Source organism: Lepidochelys kempii, chromosome 2 (genome assembly GCF_965140265.1).
Source record: "Lepidochelys kempii isolate rLepKem1 chromosome 2, rLepKem1.hap2, whole genome shotgun sequence".
Lineage (NCBI taxonomy): Eukaryota > Metazoa > Chordata > Testudines > Cheloniidae > Lepidochelys > Lepidochelys kempii.
Window position 1 is genome coordinate 176,518,879 of NC_133257.1, and position 12,835 is coordinate 176,531,713.

At 43.4% G+C, this 12,835-nt stretch overlaps 1 protein-coding gene across 6 annotated transcripts in view; it reads right to left on the minus strand.

Moving 5' to 3' along the window:
* HECW1 (HECT, C2 and WW domain containing E3 ubiquitin protein ligase 1) overlaps positions 1-12,835 on the minus strand; it is a 353,016-nt gene that overhangs the window by 213,341 nt on the left and 126,840 nt on the right. For all 6 annotated transcript variants that reach the window (XR_012157436.1, XM_073332820.1, XM_073332821.1 and 3 more), the window contains one exon: positions 7,083-7,190. Coding sequence is in view for 5 of the 6 variants with exons in the window: in XM_073332820.1 (XP_073188921.1) it covers positions 7,083-7,190 (108 nt within the window). In the remaining variant the exon portion in view is untranslated. The remainder of the gene's footprint in view (positions 1-7,082; positions 7,191-12,835) is intronic.

Below are 12,835 nucleotides of genomic sequence, written 5' to 3' on the forward strand. Positions count from 1 at the left end.
TGAGCCACTCCAGCCACCTCGCGAACTGCTCCGCAATATATCTTCAGGCCCCCCCACACTACTTAACACAACACTCAGTGATTTCAGCTCTTAGTAATTTTAGCTCTTTTGTGATTTCAGCTTGTAGTAGGGGAGCTTCCGTGCTGGTGCACCATTGGCCCAAAGTGAATTCAGCTCAGCAGCCTGTAACTAGACTCCTAATGGAATCAAAATTAGCTCCAATATTCCACAGTGGAGAGAGGAGGAAGTGCAATTAGTATGTAAGGCCCTCACCAGGGGGCCCATACCACCACATATTAATACCCATCCCCAGCCTCTCTCAATTCACTGAGTTTTGGAACCCATGTCCCTTGCCTAGCGAGTACTAATTAGTTGATGGCGAGTCCCTCCATCATTAAAAAGAGGCCAAGTATAGTTCCACTGTCCTTGATTCACATAATCAGGATAATGACAGTTTATTCTTCCTGCCCCAATAACAGAGAAACTGGGGATCCCACAGCAGCCAAAGTGACCATTTGGGCAGCTATGGGCTAGGCGGGGTGGGTGAGCCTATGCAAATGAGTCAGGCCCTGAAGTTCTTTTCCACAACTTGCCACAACTCACCACCAGATGTCAGGGTAGAGCTCATCCTGACTCTGCTTACATTAGCAACCAGCCAGGTGCTCAAACCACTGCCAATTATTGGGATGGAATATCGATTATTTTGCTTACTGCCAAGAGTAGTACCTGTAAGGCCTCTGTACCAGCCTTCGCATCACTAAGGCAAAGCTGGGTCAGGGTGGGAGGGGCAGCAATCATGAGGTGTGGGACTGACTGCATCCTCCCTGATATGCTGGGGTAAGTGTCAGCGAAAAACAGGAAGTCGATCTATATTTGACTTCTGGTGTGTGTGAAGGGACTCATGAGACTGCAGACTCTGCAAAAACACATCTGTATAACTAAGGGTTTAAAAAGTGCTTGCTTAATGGTTTTTGTTTGATTGATGTGTTGTTGATGTAATTGTAGCAGTTACTAACTTAAAAGGGGTAGACAGGTCTGAGGAATTTGGATTTGGTCTTCTGGACATCTCCTGGAATCCCCAGCAACAGGCAGATATCTGGGCACTGGAACTTTGTCGTATGACCATTTGAGACCCCTCCAGACTGTTTGTAACAATTGTTTGGGGGTGCTCTATAGCCTACTGTGTTTGTATGTGCTTGAGACTAAATAAAGCAGAGACTTTGAGTAAAGGCATTCTGGTGAGAGTGCTGGAAACTAATAACGTGAAGGCTTTAAGTAAAAGCATTTTGTGTGATTTACACCAGCCATACAGCAGACAGAGATGCTGCATCTCCCTTGGTTTATTTCCTCATACCACCTAGCAGAGAGTAGAGTTACCGAGAAATGTGGGTGTAAGTAACCCTGGGTAACAGGCACCCCTAGGGGTCCCTTCTGGTTCATGTCCAATATTCTTAAATTATCATGCTTCAGGGCTTCAGCTGGTTACCTGCAGAGGTCCGGAAGGGATCCCCTCCCCCCACCTCAATATATTGTTTTTTGGGGTTTTCTTGCTCCTTCCTCTGAAACATCAGAGATGGCCACAGCTAGAGATGGGACATTGGGCAGGGTGTGGGACAGTGCTCTGAGGTGGCACTGAGCATTCTCTCTCTCAGGTGCTTGCCTGGCTCACATGCTCAGGGTCTAACTGATCATCATATGTGGGGTCAGAAGGGAATTTCCCCTCAGGTCAGATTGGAAGTGACCTTGGGTTGTTTTTTTCCCCCATCTTTCTCTGCAACGTGGGGTGCAGGTCATTTGCCAGGATCATCTGGCTATCTTTCATTTAATCAGTTCCCTGGCATTGTGGAGGCAGTGGACCTCAGGATTTACTGCACCTCAATCTCTCCTACTGCCTCTGACACATAATAGTTTAGTCTCTTGTGGGCTGTAATACTTTGGTCTAACTTTGGTTGTTGGGTTTCATAGAGAGTGCTGGGTAGTGGTGGTGGCCTGTGATACACAGGAGGTCAGACTATGATCTGGTGGTCCCTTCTGCCTTGAACTCTGTGACTGGGCACAAAAGTAAGGAAAACAATATTGTCATGGCCTTCTCCCCCAAACCTAGCTGAGTTGCAGCTGGGTGTGGTTTGAGAAAAGCTGGGGGACTTGAAAGTGAAACTGAGTGTTCTTTTAGGGAGCAGAGCCACTGGCCATCTCCAATGGGAGAGTCAGAGGCACTGCTGTACAATAAATCCGCCTGCACTAAAGCTTTTTTGGATTTTTGACAGTGCGTTTTTCTCTCATTTATTTGGAAAGCCCTTGTGCTACAACATACTTTAATTATCCACACTTTGAGAATATCCTTTAAAGCAACTGCCTAAAGTAATTAAAGGGATACTTTCAGAAAGGCCTCCAATAAATGCATTTGGTTGGGACATTTCAGTACATTGATTGTGGAGCATTTATGCTTATGTTCCAAAAACAAAGGGATTTGTACTAAACATTAACTAGGTACTAGGCTACAATACTCCCAGTCTCTTTGGCAGATGCATCATGTTGCCTCAGATCTCTGACTAGTTCAGTTGCATGACCTTCAGACTGTAAATCTTCTGCTATTTTCCCATGCTCAACAATGGTACAGAAAACTCTGTTATCTCTGCTATCTACAAGAAGTGTGTCTTCTGCCTTTGTCATTACTAAACATGTGGCAACAAAAGTAACCCACTCAAACAAGACAACTGCACATTCAGCTACTATGCTAAAGACAGTGAAATTTGAACTGCGTCAAAGTTCCCCCCATTTTAGGGATGTGCTAACTTAATGTACTGTTTATGGCATTACACCTCGAACAAATGGTCTCTCACTCAGTATTGCTGTCTAGGACAAAAAATGTGCCAGAAATTCTAATGAAGTAAAGCTTGCTTTCTTTCCTGGAAAACTCATTATAGGTTGGTTATTTCACTGCAGTGCCCTCCAAGCCCCAACACAGAGAAAGTATGCTTCCCGAGTGGCATACAAAACCTCCAAGACCAGCTATTTCATATTTATTGTGGTCAGTTGCTGTTTATCACTGGATGTCATAAAAAACAAATTGCCAGTCTGCCGCAGAAATGCAAAACTGGCTGTAGTGTGACAATGCCTGTGCAGCTATTAATGCTTTTTAGTTTCTGAGTCCTAGCAGGACATGAGTCTAGTTCTGTCTTGCACTCATGCTGTAATTTGGAAGCAAACTCTCTTAGGCTCACAACAATTACATGTCTATCTTTCAACATTATATTGTAAGTTTGTGACCCATAAAAAGTGCAAAGATGTAAACTTCTTGAGGAAACTGAATTAATCTTTTTTTTTTTAGCTGTGAATAAGTATCAACTGTAGATGGCTATAGTAATGTGTGATGTTATGTGTGTGTGTGTGTGAGTAATATGAATTCACAAGTAATATGAATGCACTCAGATTACTGTACAGAATTAGCCACAGTTATACATAATATACTGGGATAGAAATAGAGGAAATGGGAACCAGAGGGTTAAAGATAACAAAAGGGTAATAAAGAAGCTGATTGATTGTTTATTGTATTGTCCCTGCTGATAGAAAAAAGACAAACTTGGCTGAGAAGAAGGTTAAGGTAGTGGATTGGAACTCAGGAGTCCTCGGTGCAATTCCTGGCTCTGCCACAGTCTTCCCTCAGTGATCCTGAATAAGTCACTTAAATAGTAATGTATTCCCATTTACTTATTATTACTTATTTTCACCCTTTCAATGATGAAATAATTGATCTTTTTCTAAACCCCATTAACAGAAAAATTAACATTTTTTCTAATTTTTATTATTCACAAAACTCCCAAATTTTAATGTGCATGTTTCTTGAGCTTAAATAAGCAAACATTAAAAAATTTCATCTAAGCTATTTACTTAAAGTTAGCTGCTAGCACAGAGATAAGTTTCCTGGCTGTTATGTGAAAGGTCCTGGGCTTAAATCTCATGGCAGTCCTACTGGCAATAGAGAAACACATTTAACTTTGAGGTCAGACTAGATGATGATAATGGCACCTTTTAGCCTTAAAATCTATTAAGTATATTTTACCCCAGACAAGAACAAAACATTCAATACTTCTTTATTTCAAGGACTAGAGTCAAAATTCATTCTCCATTGGAGCCCAAATTTGGGAGCCTTCAGATTCCTATATAAGGCATTATTAATTTTATTTAGCATTTGGTAACATTTTGTTTTTCATTTTGTTTCTGGCAATTTGACAGGCTGCACTTTGCAATTTACAGCACTGGCTGTCTCTGTTCTGTAGAACCGTATTATCTATAAGTTTGCATATTTTGTATCACAGTTGGATCAACAGGCTGCTTAAAAAGTAATTATATACAAATAAATGCAAGCATAAAAACTAGCAAAAGCAGAAATGAAAGGATGATTTTGTAGCTGAGCTAATATGTGTTACAAGGTACTACTATTACTAAAATAAAGAATTCAAACCAACATCAAATGTAAGGGAAGTGTAAAGTGAATAGAATATATTTTTAAAATGGGGACCTTTAAAGTGACTTGCTATATCATTGTGCTCTCTCTCCCCCTCCTCCTTCTCCCCAGTTTTTTAAAAGGACAAATGAACTTAAAAAGTCCTTTAATGCACGGCAAAAATAAAAAACCAGATCTCTCCGATACTGCCACTCTGTTAAATGAATATTTTTATTTGTTTTCAGTAGAACATACCACAATGTGCTACATGCTGTACAAACACAAAAGATGATAAGATCCTTGCCATACAGAACTTAAAAACTGGAAACCAGTGGCTCACAGTGGCTTCTTTGATTATCAAATGGATGAGACTGTCAAACACTGTAGCTTCACTTAAGCTTTTAATCAACCACAAAGCCTCCATACACTCCTCAATAATGAGCAGTATCCCTTAAATATAATGTAGATATGTGTATATCTCTACACATACACACAACATGTATCTCTACTTTAAATTCATACCTCAGTGGTTAAGCAAGTTTGGTTACCAATATCATCATGTACTATTATGTACTGCTCCTTACGCATTTATCTCCCTTTTCCCCTGGATATTGGTAGGCAGGATAATGACTTGTCCTATATGAGTGGATAGGGGAATTCATCCGGTGAAATCCTGGAGCTGCTGAAGTCAATGGCAAAACTCCCATTAACCTCAGCCAGGCCAGGATTGCACTCAGCGCCTGTTATTTACTTTCACATTATGGATCACATGGGAAAGCTACTGCTAGCTCAGTTCCACTGCCTTCTCCCACCAAGAGACTGGGGGCATCTCCTTCATGATGGGCTGAACCTGTCCAAGTCCAGGTCTTGGGAAATTAAATCTCTTGTTCCCCAACTCTACTTTACCATTTAAAGAAAACAAAGTTTCAGCTTCACAGCTTAGTAGCTGCAGCACAAGGAAGCAGTTTCAAATAATAGCCTTTGGGTTATACTACAGTATATTTCCTCTCAGAAATTAGAAGCATTAAAATCTTAATAGTAACATCCATTGTCACCACATAACAGTCAGACTGCTGTAAACTGCCCTCAGCTGCATTTTTTATAAATATAAAAGATTATAAAACTGAAATATCAACAGTACCCCTTCAGTTCTTTGAGACAGCCACCTGTTGGTCAACTTACCACTTGGCACTACAGAACATGACCTGTGGCCTCACATTGCAAGAGAGCTCTGATCAACCCACCTGTAACACTATGAATACCCGCAGAACACTTGCAGGTGGCAGAATAAATTCCTGCTGGTGCCAGATATTTAGGCCAAATTCAGGGATGAGTCCAAGATGGCTAACTTACACACCTCTCCCAGCCCCCTCCATATGTAAATTATACCACCTGAGTCTAAGAGTCCCTTAGACTGCCTTACACCCAGTCAACCTTAGATTGATACCCACTTACACCTCCGTGCATATCATCTCTGAATTTGGCCAAACAGTATAAGGGAGATTATTGGAAAAAATTCAGAGGTGACATGTACATTGATGTATGTTAGACTCTTCTACACTCATGTATGCCCTACTGCACACCACTGAGTTCAGTGGAAGTTGTGCTATTGACTTTAGTGGGAGCAGGTACAAGCCCTTAGACTCCGTTACGCCAATGTAGACTCCCTTATAGCTACACTACTCAACCCATGTGTAAGGGAGTCTAAAATTTGTGTGACTTACATGCTCAGGGGACTCAAAAACAGGATAGCCCTAATATTTTAGATTCCCTGGGCCAGATTTAGATCTAAGTTGCATAGATGTAAATCAGGAGTAATTCCATTGATGTCACTGTAGTTGCATCAGTGTAAAACTAGCAAAAGGGCTGTCTGGAGGCAGTGAGTCCTCATAAAGTCCTCCAGCCAACTCATGAAGTCAATATGAGGTATTTCTTTTTAAATGAGGACTGATTAAATAATTTAAAATTAGGCCCACTGGGGTGTTTTTCACAACATGTTGATGTAAATCCTAACTAATGGTATAACTCATACTATATGCCAAGTGGACTTTAATGCTTACTTATATCAGCCTGAAAATAGTTTGAATCAGTCAATATCCACAGTATTCATGACCTAGTAGGCACCATTGTTCACGATTCCATAAACCATTTTGGATCATCCTAATGTATAAATGTAGGGGTGGCCAAACTGTGGCTCAAAAGCCACATGGGGTTTTTTTTTTACAGTTAAAGTGCAGCTTGCAGAGTCGCCCCTCCCTCCCCCCACATTCTCCACCTACCAGACTTTGTGGGGGAGCTTGGGACCTCTGCCTTGCAGGGGGGTGGTGGGGTAGGGGCTTCTGCCCAGCGGGGATGGGGATCTTGGGGCTTCAGCCCTGTGGGGTGTGCCTGCTGGACTTGGGACTTCAGCAGGAGCGGGGCAGAAGCCCCGAGCCCCAGCAGGCATGCCCTGGCTCTCAAACTTCTGAAGATTGTCATATGTGGCTCAGAGAGTCAGTATGTTTGGCCACCCCTGTATAAATGTACCATGCTTGAAACTTCCTGAAGGGCATACAGACCATGGGCACAGAGTAAAACAGCTCACTTCTTTCCACATTCCCTGAATTGCACTGTAGTAACATGAAAAAGTACTTACGCTCTATGAAGTAAGAGCTGGCATCAATCTTCCAGATAATCTGACCACGGTGAGAGCCATTGATGCCACGGTTCTTGTAGTCCAGAAAGTTTTCAGACAAGACCTCATCTACACACAGAAAAAATTACCTCATTAGCTGACCATCAGCACAGCACAGAAAGTGAAGAGAGAGGCCAAAGTATGTCTTACACTCCACTGAGTGTGCTATATCTGATAGCTTGCCAGCACATGTAGATAAATCAGCTGTGTTTCCGTTATTTATATTTTAAGCAAATACACCTAGCCTTAAAACACTAGCTTTGTTTTGACATAATTTAAAATATACAATCATACAGAACTCTTAAAAATTACAACAGTTGACTCAACCTGGATCAAACTATACCGAAATTAAAAAATAAAATAAAATTCAACCAGCTGAATGACAGAGAATGGGAACAAAAGCACCTAGCACTCATCCCTCCTCCCAAAACATGGAGAGCAGATCTGTATAGGCATTTGCACCCATCACCATTACATCCAATAGGTGTGTAGGTGGTTCTTACAGCAAGCAGGGAAGGTTACATTTGAGTTAATTCAGAACAAGGAATTACAAAAACTGATGTCTCTCCACAGGTAGCACCTAGGTCCTTCCCATTTAAATCAAAGGATTGATAGCTAAGTGCTGTCCACTGCTTGTAATTATGGCTTATTGAAAGACATGGCATGTCCTAGACTTTCAAAGTCATTTTAGAATAATGGTGTGTCTCTCAGTAATCTATTGCAGGTTACCTAAAATGCTGAGAGACTGAGGGCCATGTAGGCAACTTGATAGGACTCAATGGGCCGCATTTGGAACTTCCCAAGACACTCAGGGCCAGAACCCCTAACTCTGCATATCAATTTACACTGATTTTAAAATTAAAAAATAACATACACCACAATATCTTGCATGTATTTATATTTCTATTAATTGATGAATAGAAATTGTTTGCTAGCTGAGTTCACTCTCAGTGAAAACCAGAAATGGTATTTACATACCATTAGAGGGCAATAACAATCTTAGGCTCTGGCCTGTGTCAATCGTTTGTGTCCAGTAACGCAGAGGCCAAAGTAAGGACAATGGTTGGGCTGTGCAGTTTCCCCATGCCTTGGCCTGATTATTCAAACTTTTTGTGAATGAAATGAATTACACATTAGTGAACTGTCTAAATATTTTTCCTAGTGGGAAAAAGAGTTCTCCATCAACAGGGACCAATGAATACCTTCCTGTAGTTTACTTTTCCAGCAACGAATAAGTAGCTTTAATTTTAATCTGAGTAAATTCTTACATGTATATTTTAATCAAGTGGTTCTTACAGCTGAAGGTATTTATGCGGATACTTAAATTTTAGTTTCACAAAGGCTAAGTTGATTAATGGTGATGGTAAAAGCTGTGGGAAGATGAGCACCAATAAGGTCCCGGGTTTAAACTCAGCACATTAACTGAGTAACCTCAGGGAAACAATTTGCTTTGCTATTGCCTGGGTCAACTCAGCTGTAAAACAGAGTAAAGAGGAAGACACCACAGAAAACTAGATATTGTGTCTGAGTTGAACTGAACTAAATACATACTGTAAATTATCAGGTAAAGAGTATACATTTGACAAGACAAGTTTATGTCATTAGTCAGCTTGACAGATCAGTAGAAGTGTGCAATTTGGCAGCATGTGACCTCCAGAAGAAGAAAGGGGAGCGTCCATGTACCAGCAACGCAGATACAGGTAAGCAACAGTTTTCATGTTCTCTCCACAGGTACTAATGCGGAGACTGGATTAGATGATACATCTGAGGGAAGGGGACAGAAGGAGACTCCGCCGATTGGAAGGCATGAGATGCACTGTCCTAGGGATGGGGGTTCCACGACCACCACTCCCAAGAGAAGGAGGACTGAGTCATCAGGGGGACTGAGTCATCTATCTGCTGCCCCGACCGGGAAAACTGAGAAGTCTGCTGCTTGCCAGGAGCTAGGATTCACGATGTGACGGAGAGACTGCCGAGACTCATCAAGCCCTCGGATCGCTACCCCTTCCTGCTTCTCCACATGGGCACCAATGATACTGCCAAGAATGACCTTGAGCAGATCACTGCAGACTATGTCGCTCTGGGAAGAAGGATAAAGGAGTCTGAGGAGCAAGTGGTGTTCTCGTCCATCCTCCCCATGGAAGGAAAAGGCCTGGGTAGAAACCATCGAATCGTGGAAGTCAACAAATGGGTACACAGATGGTGTTGGAGAGAAGGCTTTGGATTCTTTGACCATGGGATGGTGTTCCAAGAAGGAGGAGTGCTAGGCAGAGACGGGCTCCACCTAACGAAGAGAGGGAAGAGCATCTTCACAAGCAGGCTGGCTAACCTAGTGAGGAGGGCTTTAAACTAGGTTTACTGGGGGAAGGAGACCAAAGCCCTGAGGTAAGTGGGGACATGGGATACCGGGAGGAAGCACAAGCAGGAGAGCACGAAAGGGGAGGGCTCCTGCCTCATACTAAGAAAGCAGAACAAACAGCAAGGTATCTCAAGTGCCTGTACACAACTGCAAGAAGCCTGGGAAACAAGCAGGGAGAACTGGAAGTCCTGGCACAGTCAGGGAATTATGATGTGATTGGAATAACAAAGATTTGGTGGGATAACTCACATGACTGGAGTACTGTCATGGATGGATATAAACTGTTCAGGAAGGACAGGCAGGGCAGAAAAGGTGGGGGAGTTGCACTGTATGTAAGAGAGCAGTATGACTGCTCAGAGCTCCGGTATGAAACTGCAGAAAAACCTGAGAGTCTCTGGATTAAGTTTAGAAGTGTGAGCAACAAGGGTGATGTTGTGGTGGGAGTCTGCTGTAGACCACGGGACCAGGGGGATGAGGTGGACGAGGCTTTCTTCCAGCAACTAATGGAAGTTACTAGATCGCAGGCCCTGGTCTCATGGGAGACTTCAATCACCCTGATATCTGCTGGGAGAGCAATACAGCGGTGCACAGACAATCCAGGAAGTTTTTGGAAAGTGCAGGAGACAATTTCCTGGTGCAAGTGCTGGAGGAACCAACTAGGGGCAGAGGTCTTCTTAACCTACTGTTCACAAACCGGGAAGAATTAGTAGGGGAAGCAAAAGTGGATGGGAACCCGGGAGGCAGTGACCATGAGATGGTCGAGTTCAGGATCCTGACACAAGGAAGAAAGGAGAGCAGCAGAATATGGACCCTGGACTTCAGAAAAGCAGACTTTGACTCCCTCAGGGAACTGATGGGCAGGATCCCCTGGGAGAATAACATGAGGGGGAAAGGAGTCGAGGAGAGCTGGCTGTATTTTAAAGAATTCTTATTGTGGTTACAGGGACAAACCATCCTGATGTGTAGAAAGAATAGTAAATATGGCAGGCAACCAGCTTGGCTTAACAGTGAAATCCTTGCTGATCTTAAACACAAAGAAGAAGCTTACAAAAAGTGGAAGATTGGACAAATGACCAGGGAAGAGTATAAAAATATTGCTCAGGCATGCAGGAGTGAAATCGGGAAGGCCAAATCACACCTGGAGTTGCAGCTAGCAAGAGATGTTAAGAGTAACAAGAAGGGTTTCTTCAGGTATGTTAGCAACAAGAAGAAACTCAAGGAAAATGTGGGCCTCTTACTGAATGAGGGAGGCAACCTAGTGACAGAGGATGTGGAAAAAGCTAATGTACTCAATGCTTTTTTTGCCTCTGTCTTCACGAACAAGGTCAGCTCCCAGACTACTGCACTGGGCAGCACAGCATGGGGAGGAGGTGACCAGCCCTCTGTGGAGAAAGAAGTGGTTCGGGGCTATTTAGAAAAGCTGGATGAGCACAAGTGCATGGGGCTGGATGCGCTGCATCCGAGAGTGCTAAAGGAATTGGCGGATGTGATTGCAGAGCCATTGGCCATTATCTTTGAAAACTCATGGTGATCGGTGGAGGTCCCGGATGACTGGAAAAAGGCTAATGTAGTGCCCATCTTTTAAAAAGGGAAGGAGGAGGATCCTGGGAACTACAGGCCAGTCAGCCTCACCTCAGTCCCTGGAAAAATCATGGAGCAGGTCCTCAAGGAATCAATTCTGAAGCACTTAGAGGAGAGGAAAGTGATCAGGAACAGTCAGCATGGATTCACCAAGGGCAAGTCATGCCTGACTAATCTAATTGCCTTCTATGATGAGATAACTGGCTCTGTGGATGAGGGGAAAGTAGTGGACGTGTTGTTCCTTGACTTTACCAAAGCTTTTGACACAGTCTCCCACAGTATTCTTGCCATTAAGTTAAAGAAATATGGGCTGGATGAATGGACTATAAGGTGGATAGAAAGCTGGCTAGATTGTCGGGCTCAATGGGTAGCGATCAATGGCTCCATGTCTAGTTGGCAGCCGGTATCAAGCGGAGTGCCCCAAGGGTCGGTCCTCGGGCCGGTTTTGTTCAATATCTTCATTAATGATCTGGAGGATGGTGTGGATTGCACCCTCAGCAAGTTTGCAGATGACACTAAACTGAGAGGATAGGTAGATATGCTGGAGGGTAGGGATAGGATACAGAGGGACCTAGACAAATTAGAGGATTGGGCCAAAAGAAATCTGATGAGGTTCAACAAGGACAAGTGCAGAGTCCTGCACTTAGGAAGGAAGAATCCCATGCACTTCTACAAACTAGGGACTGAATGGCTAGGCAGCAGTTCTGCAGAAAAGGACCTAGGGTTTTCAGTGGACGAGAAGCTCGATATGAGTCAACAGTGTGCCGTTGTTGCCAAGAAGGCCAATGGCATTTTGGGATGTATAAGTAGGGACATTGCCAGCAGATCGAGGGATGTGATCGTTCCCCTGTATTCGACATTGGTGAGGCCTCATCTGGAGTACTGTGTCCAGTTTTGGGCCCCACACTACAAGAAGGATGTGGAAAAATTGGAAAATGTCCAGCGGAGGGCAACAAAAATGATTAGGGGACTGGAACACAGGACTTATGAGGAGAGGCTGAGGGAACTGGGATTGTTTAGTCTGCAGAAGAGAAGAATGAGGGGGGATTTGATAGCTGCTTTCAACTACCTGAAAGGGGGTTCCAAAGAGGATGGATCTAGACTGTTCTCCATGGTAGCAGATGACAGAACGAAGAGTAATGGTCTCAAGTTGCAGTGGGGTAGGTTTAGGTTGGATATTAGGAAAAACTTTTTCACTAGGAGGGTGGTGAAACACTGGAATGCGTTACCTAGGGAGTGCGTTACCAAGGGAGGTGGTGGAATCTCCTTCCTTAGAAGTTTTTAAGGTCAGGCTTGACAAAGCCCTGGCTGGGATGATTTAGTTGTGGTTTGGTCCTGCTTTGAGCAGGGGGTTGGACTAGATGACCTCCTGAGGTCCCTTCCAACCCTGATATTCTATGATTCTATGAATACTACCAGCTGTTCAAGGGTCCAGTCATGCAGCTGCTTCATTTGAAGAACTCCCCACAGTGACTTCAACAGTGGCTGTAGAATCTAGCCTCCCAAGTGAAGACCTAAGTGGTGAAGCAGCTCTAGACCTTGGACTAGTAAACATCACATGATGATTATACAAAGGTTACTCCTGAGGGCATTCTGTGCCCAAAATTAAAAATTCTGCTCACAATATTTTAAAATTCTCCAAAATTCTGCAAATTTTATTTATCAAATAAATGTGGAGGCTCCAGCATGGCATTAGGGAGCACAGACTACTGGCTGCACAAAAATGGGAAATCACTGAGCAGCTCCCCCCTGGGACATGTACTCAGTGGTGAGG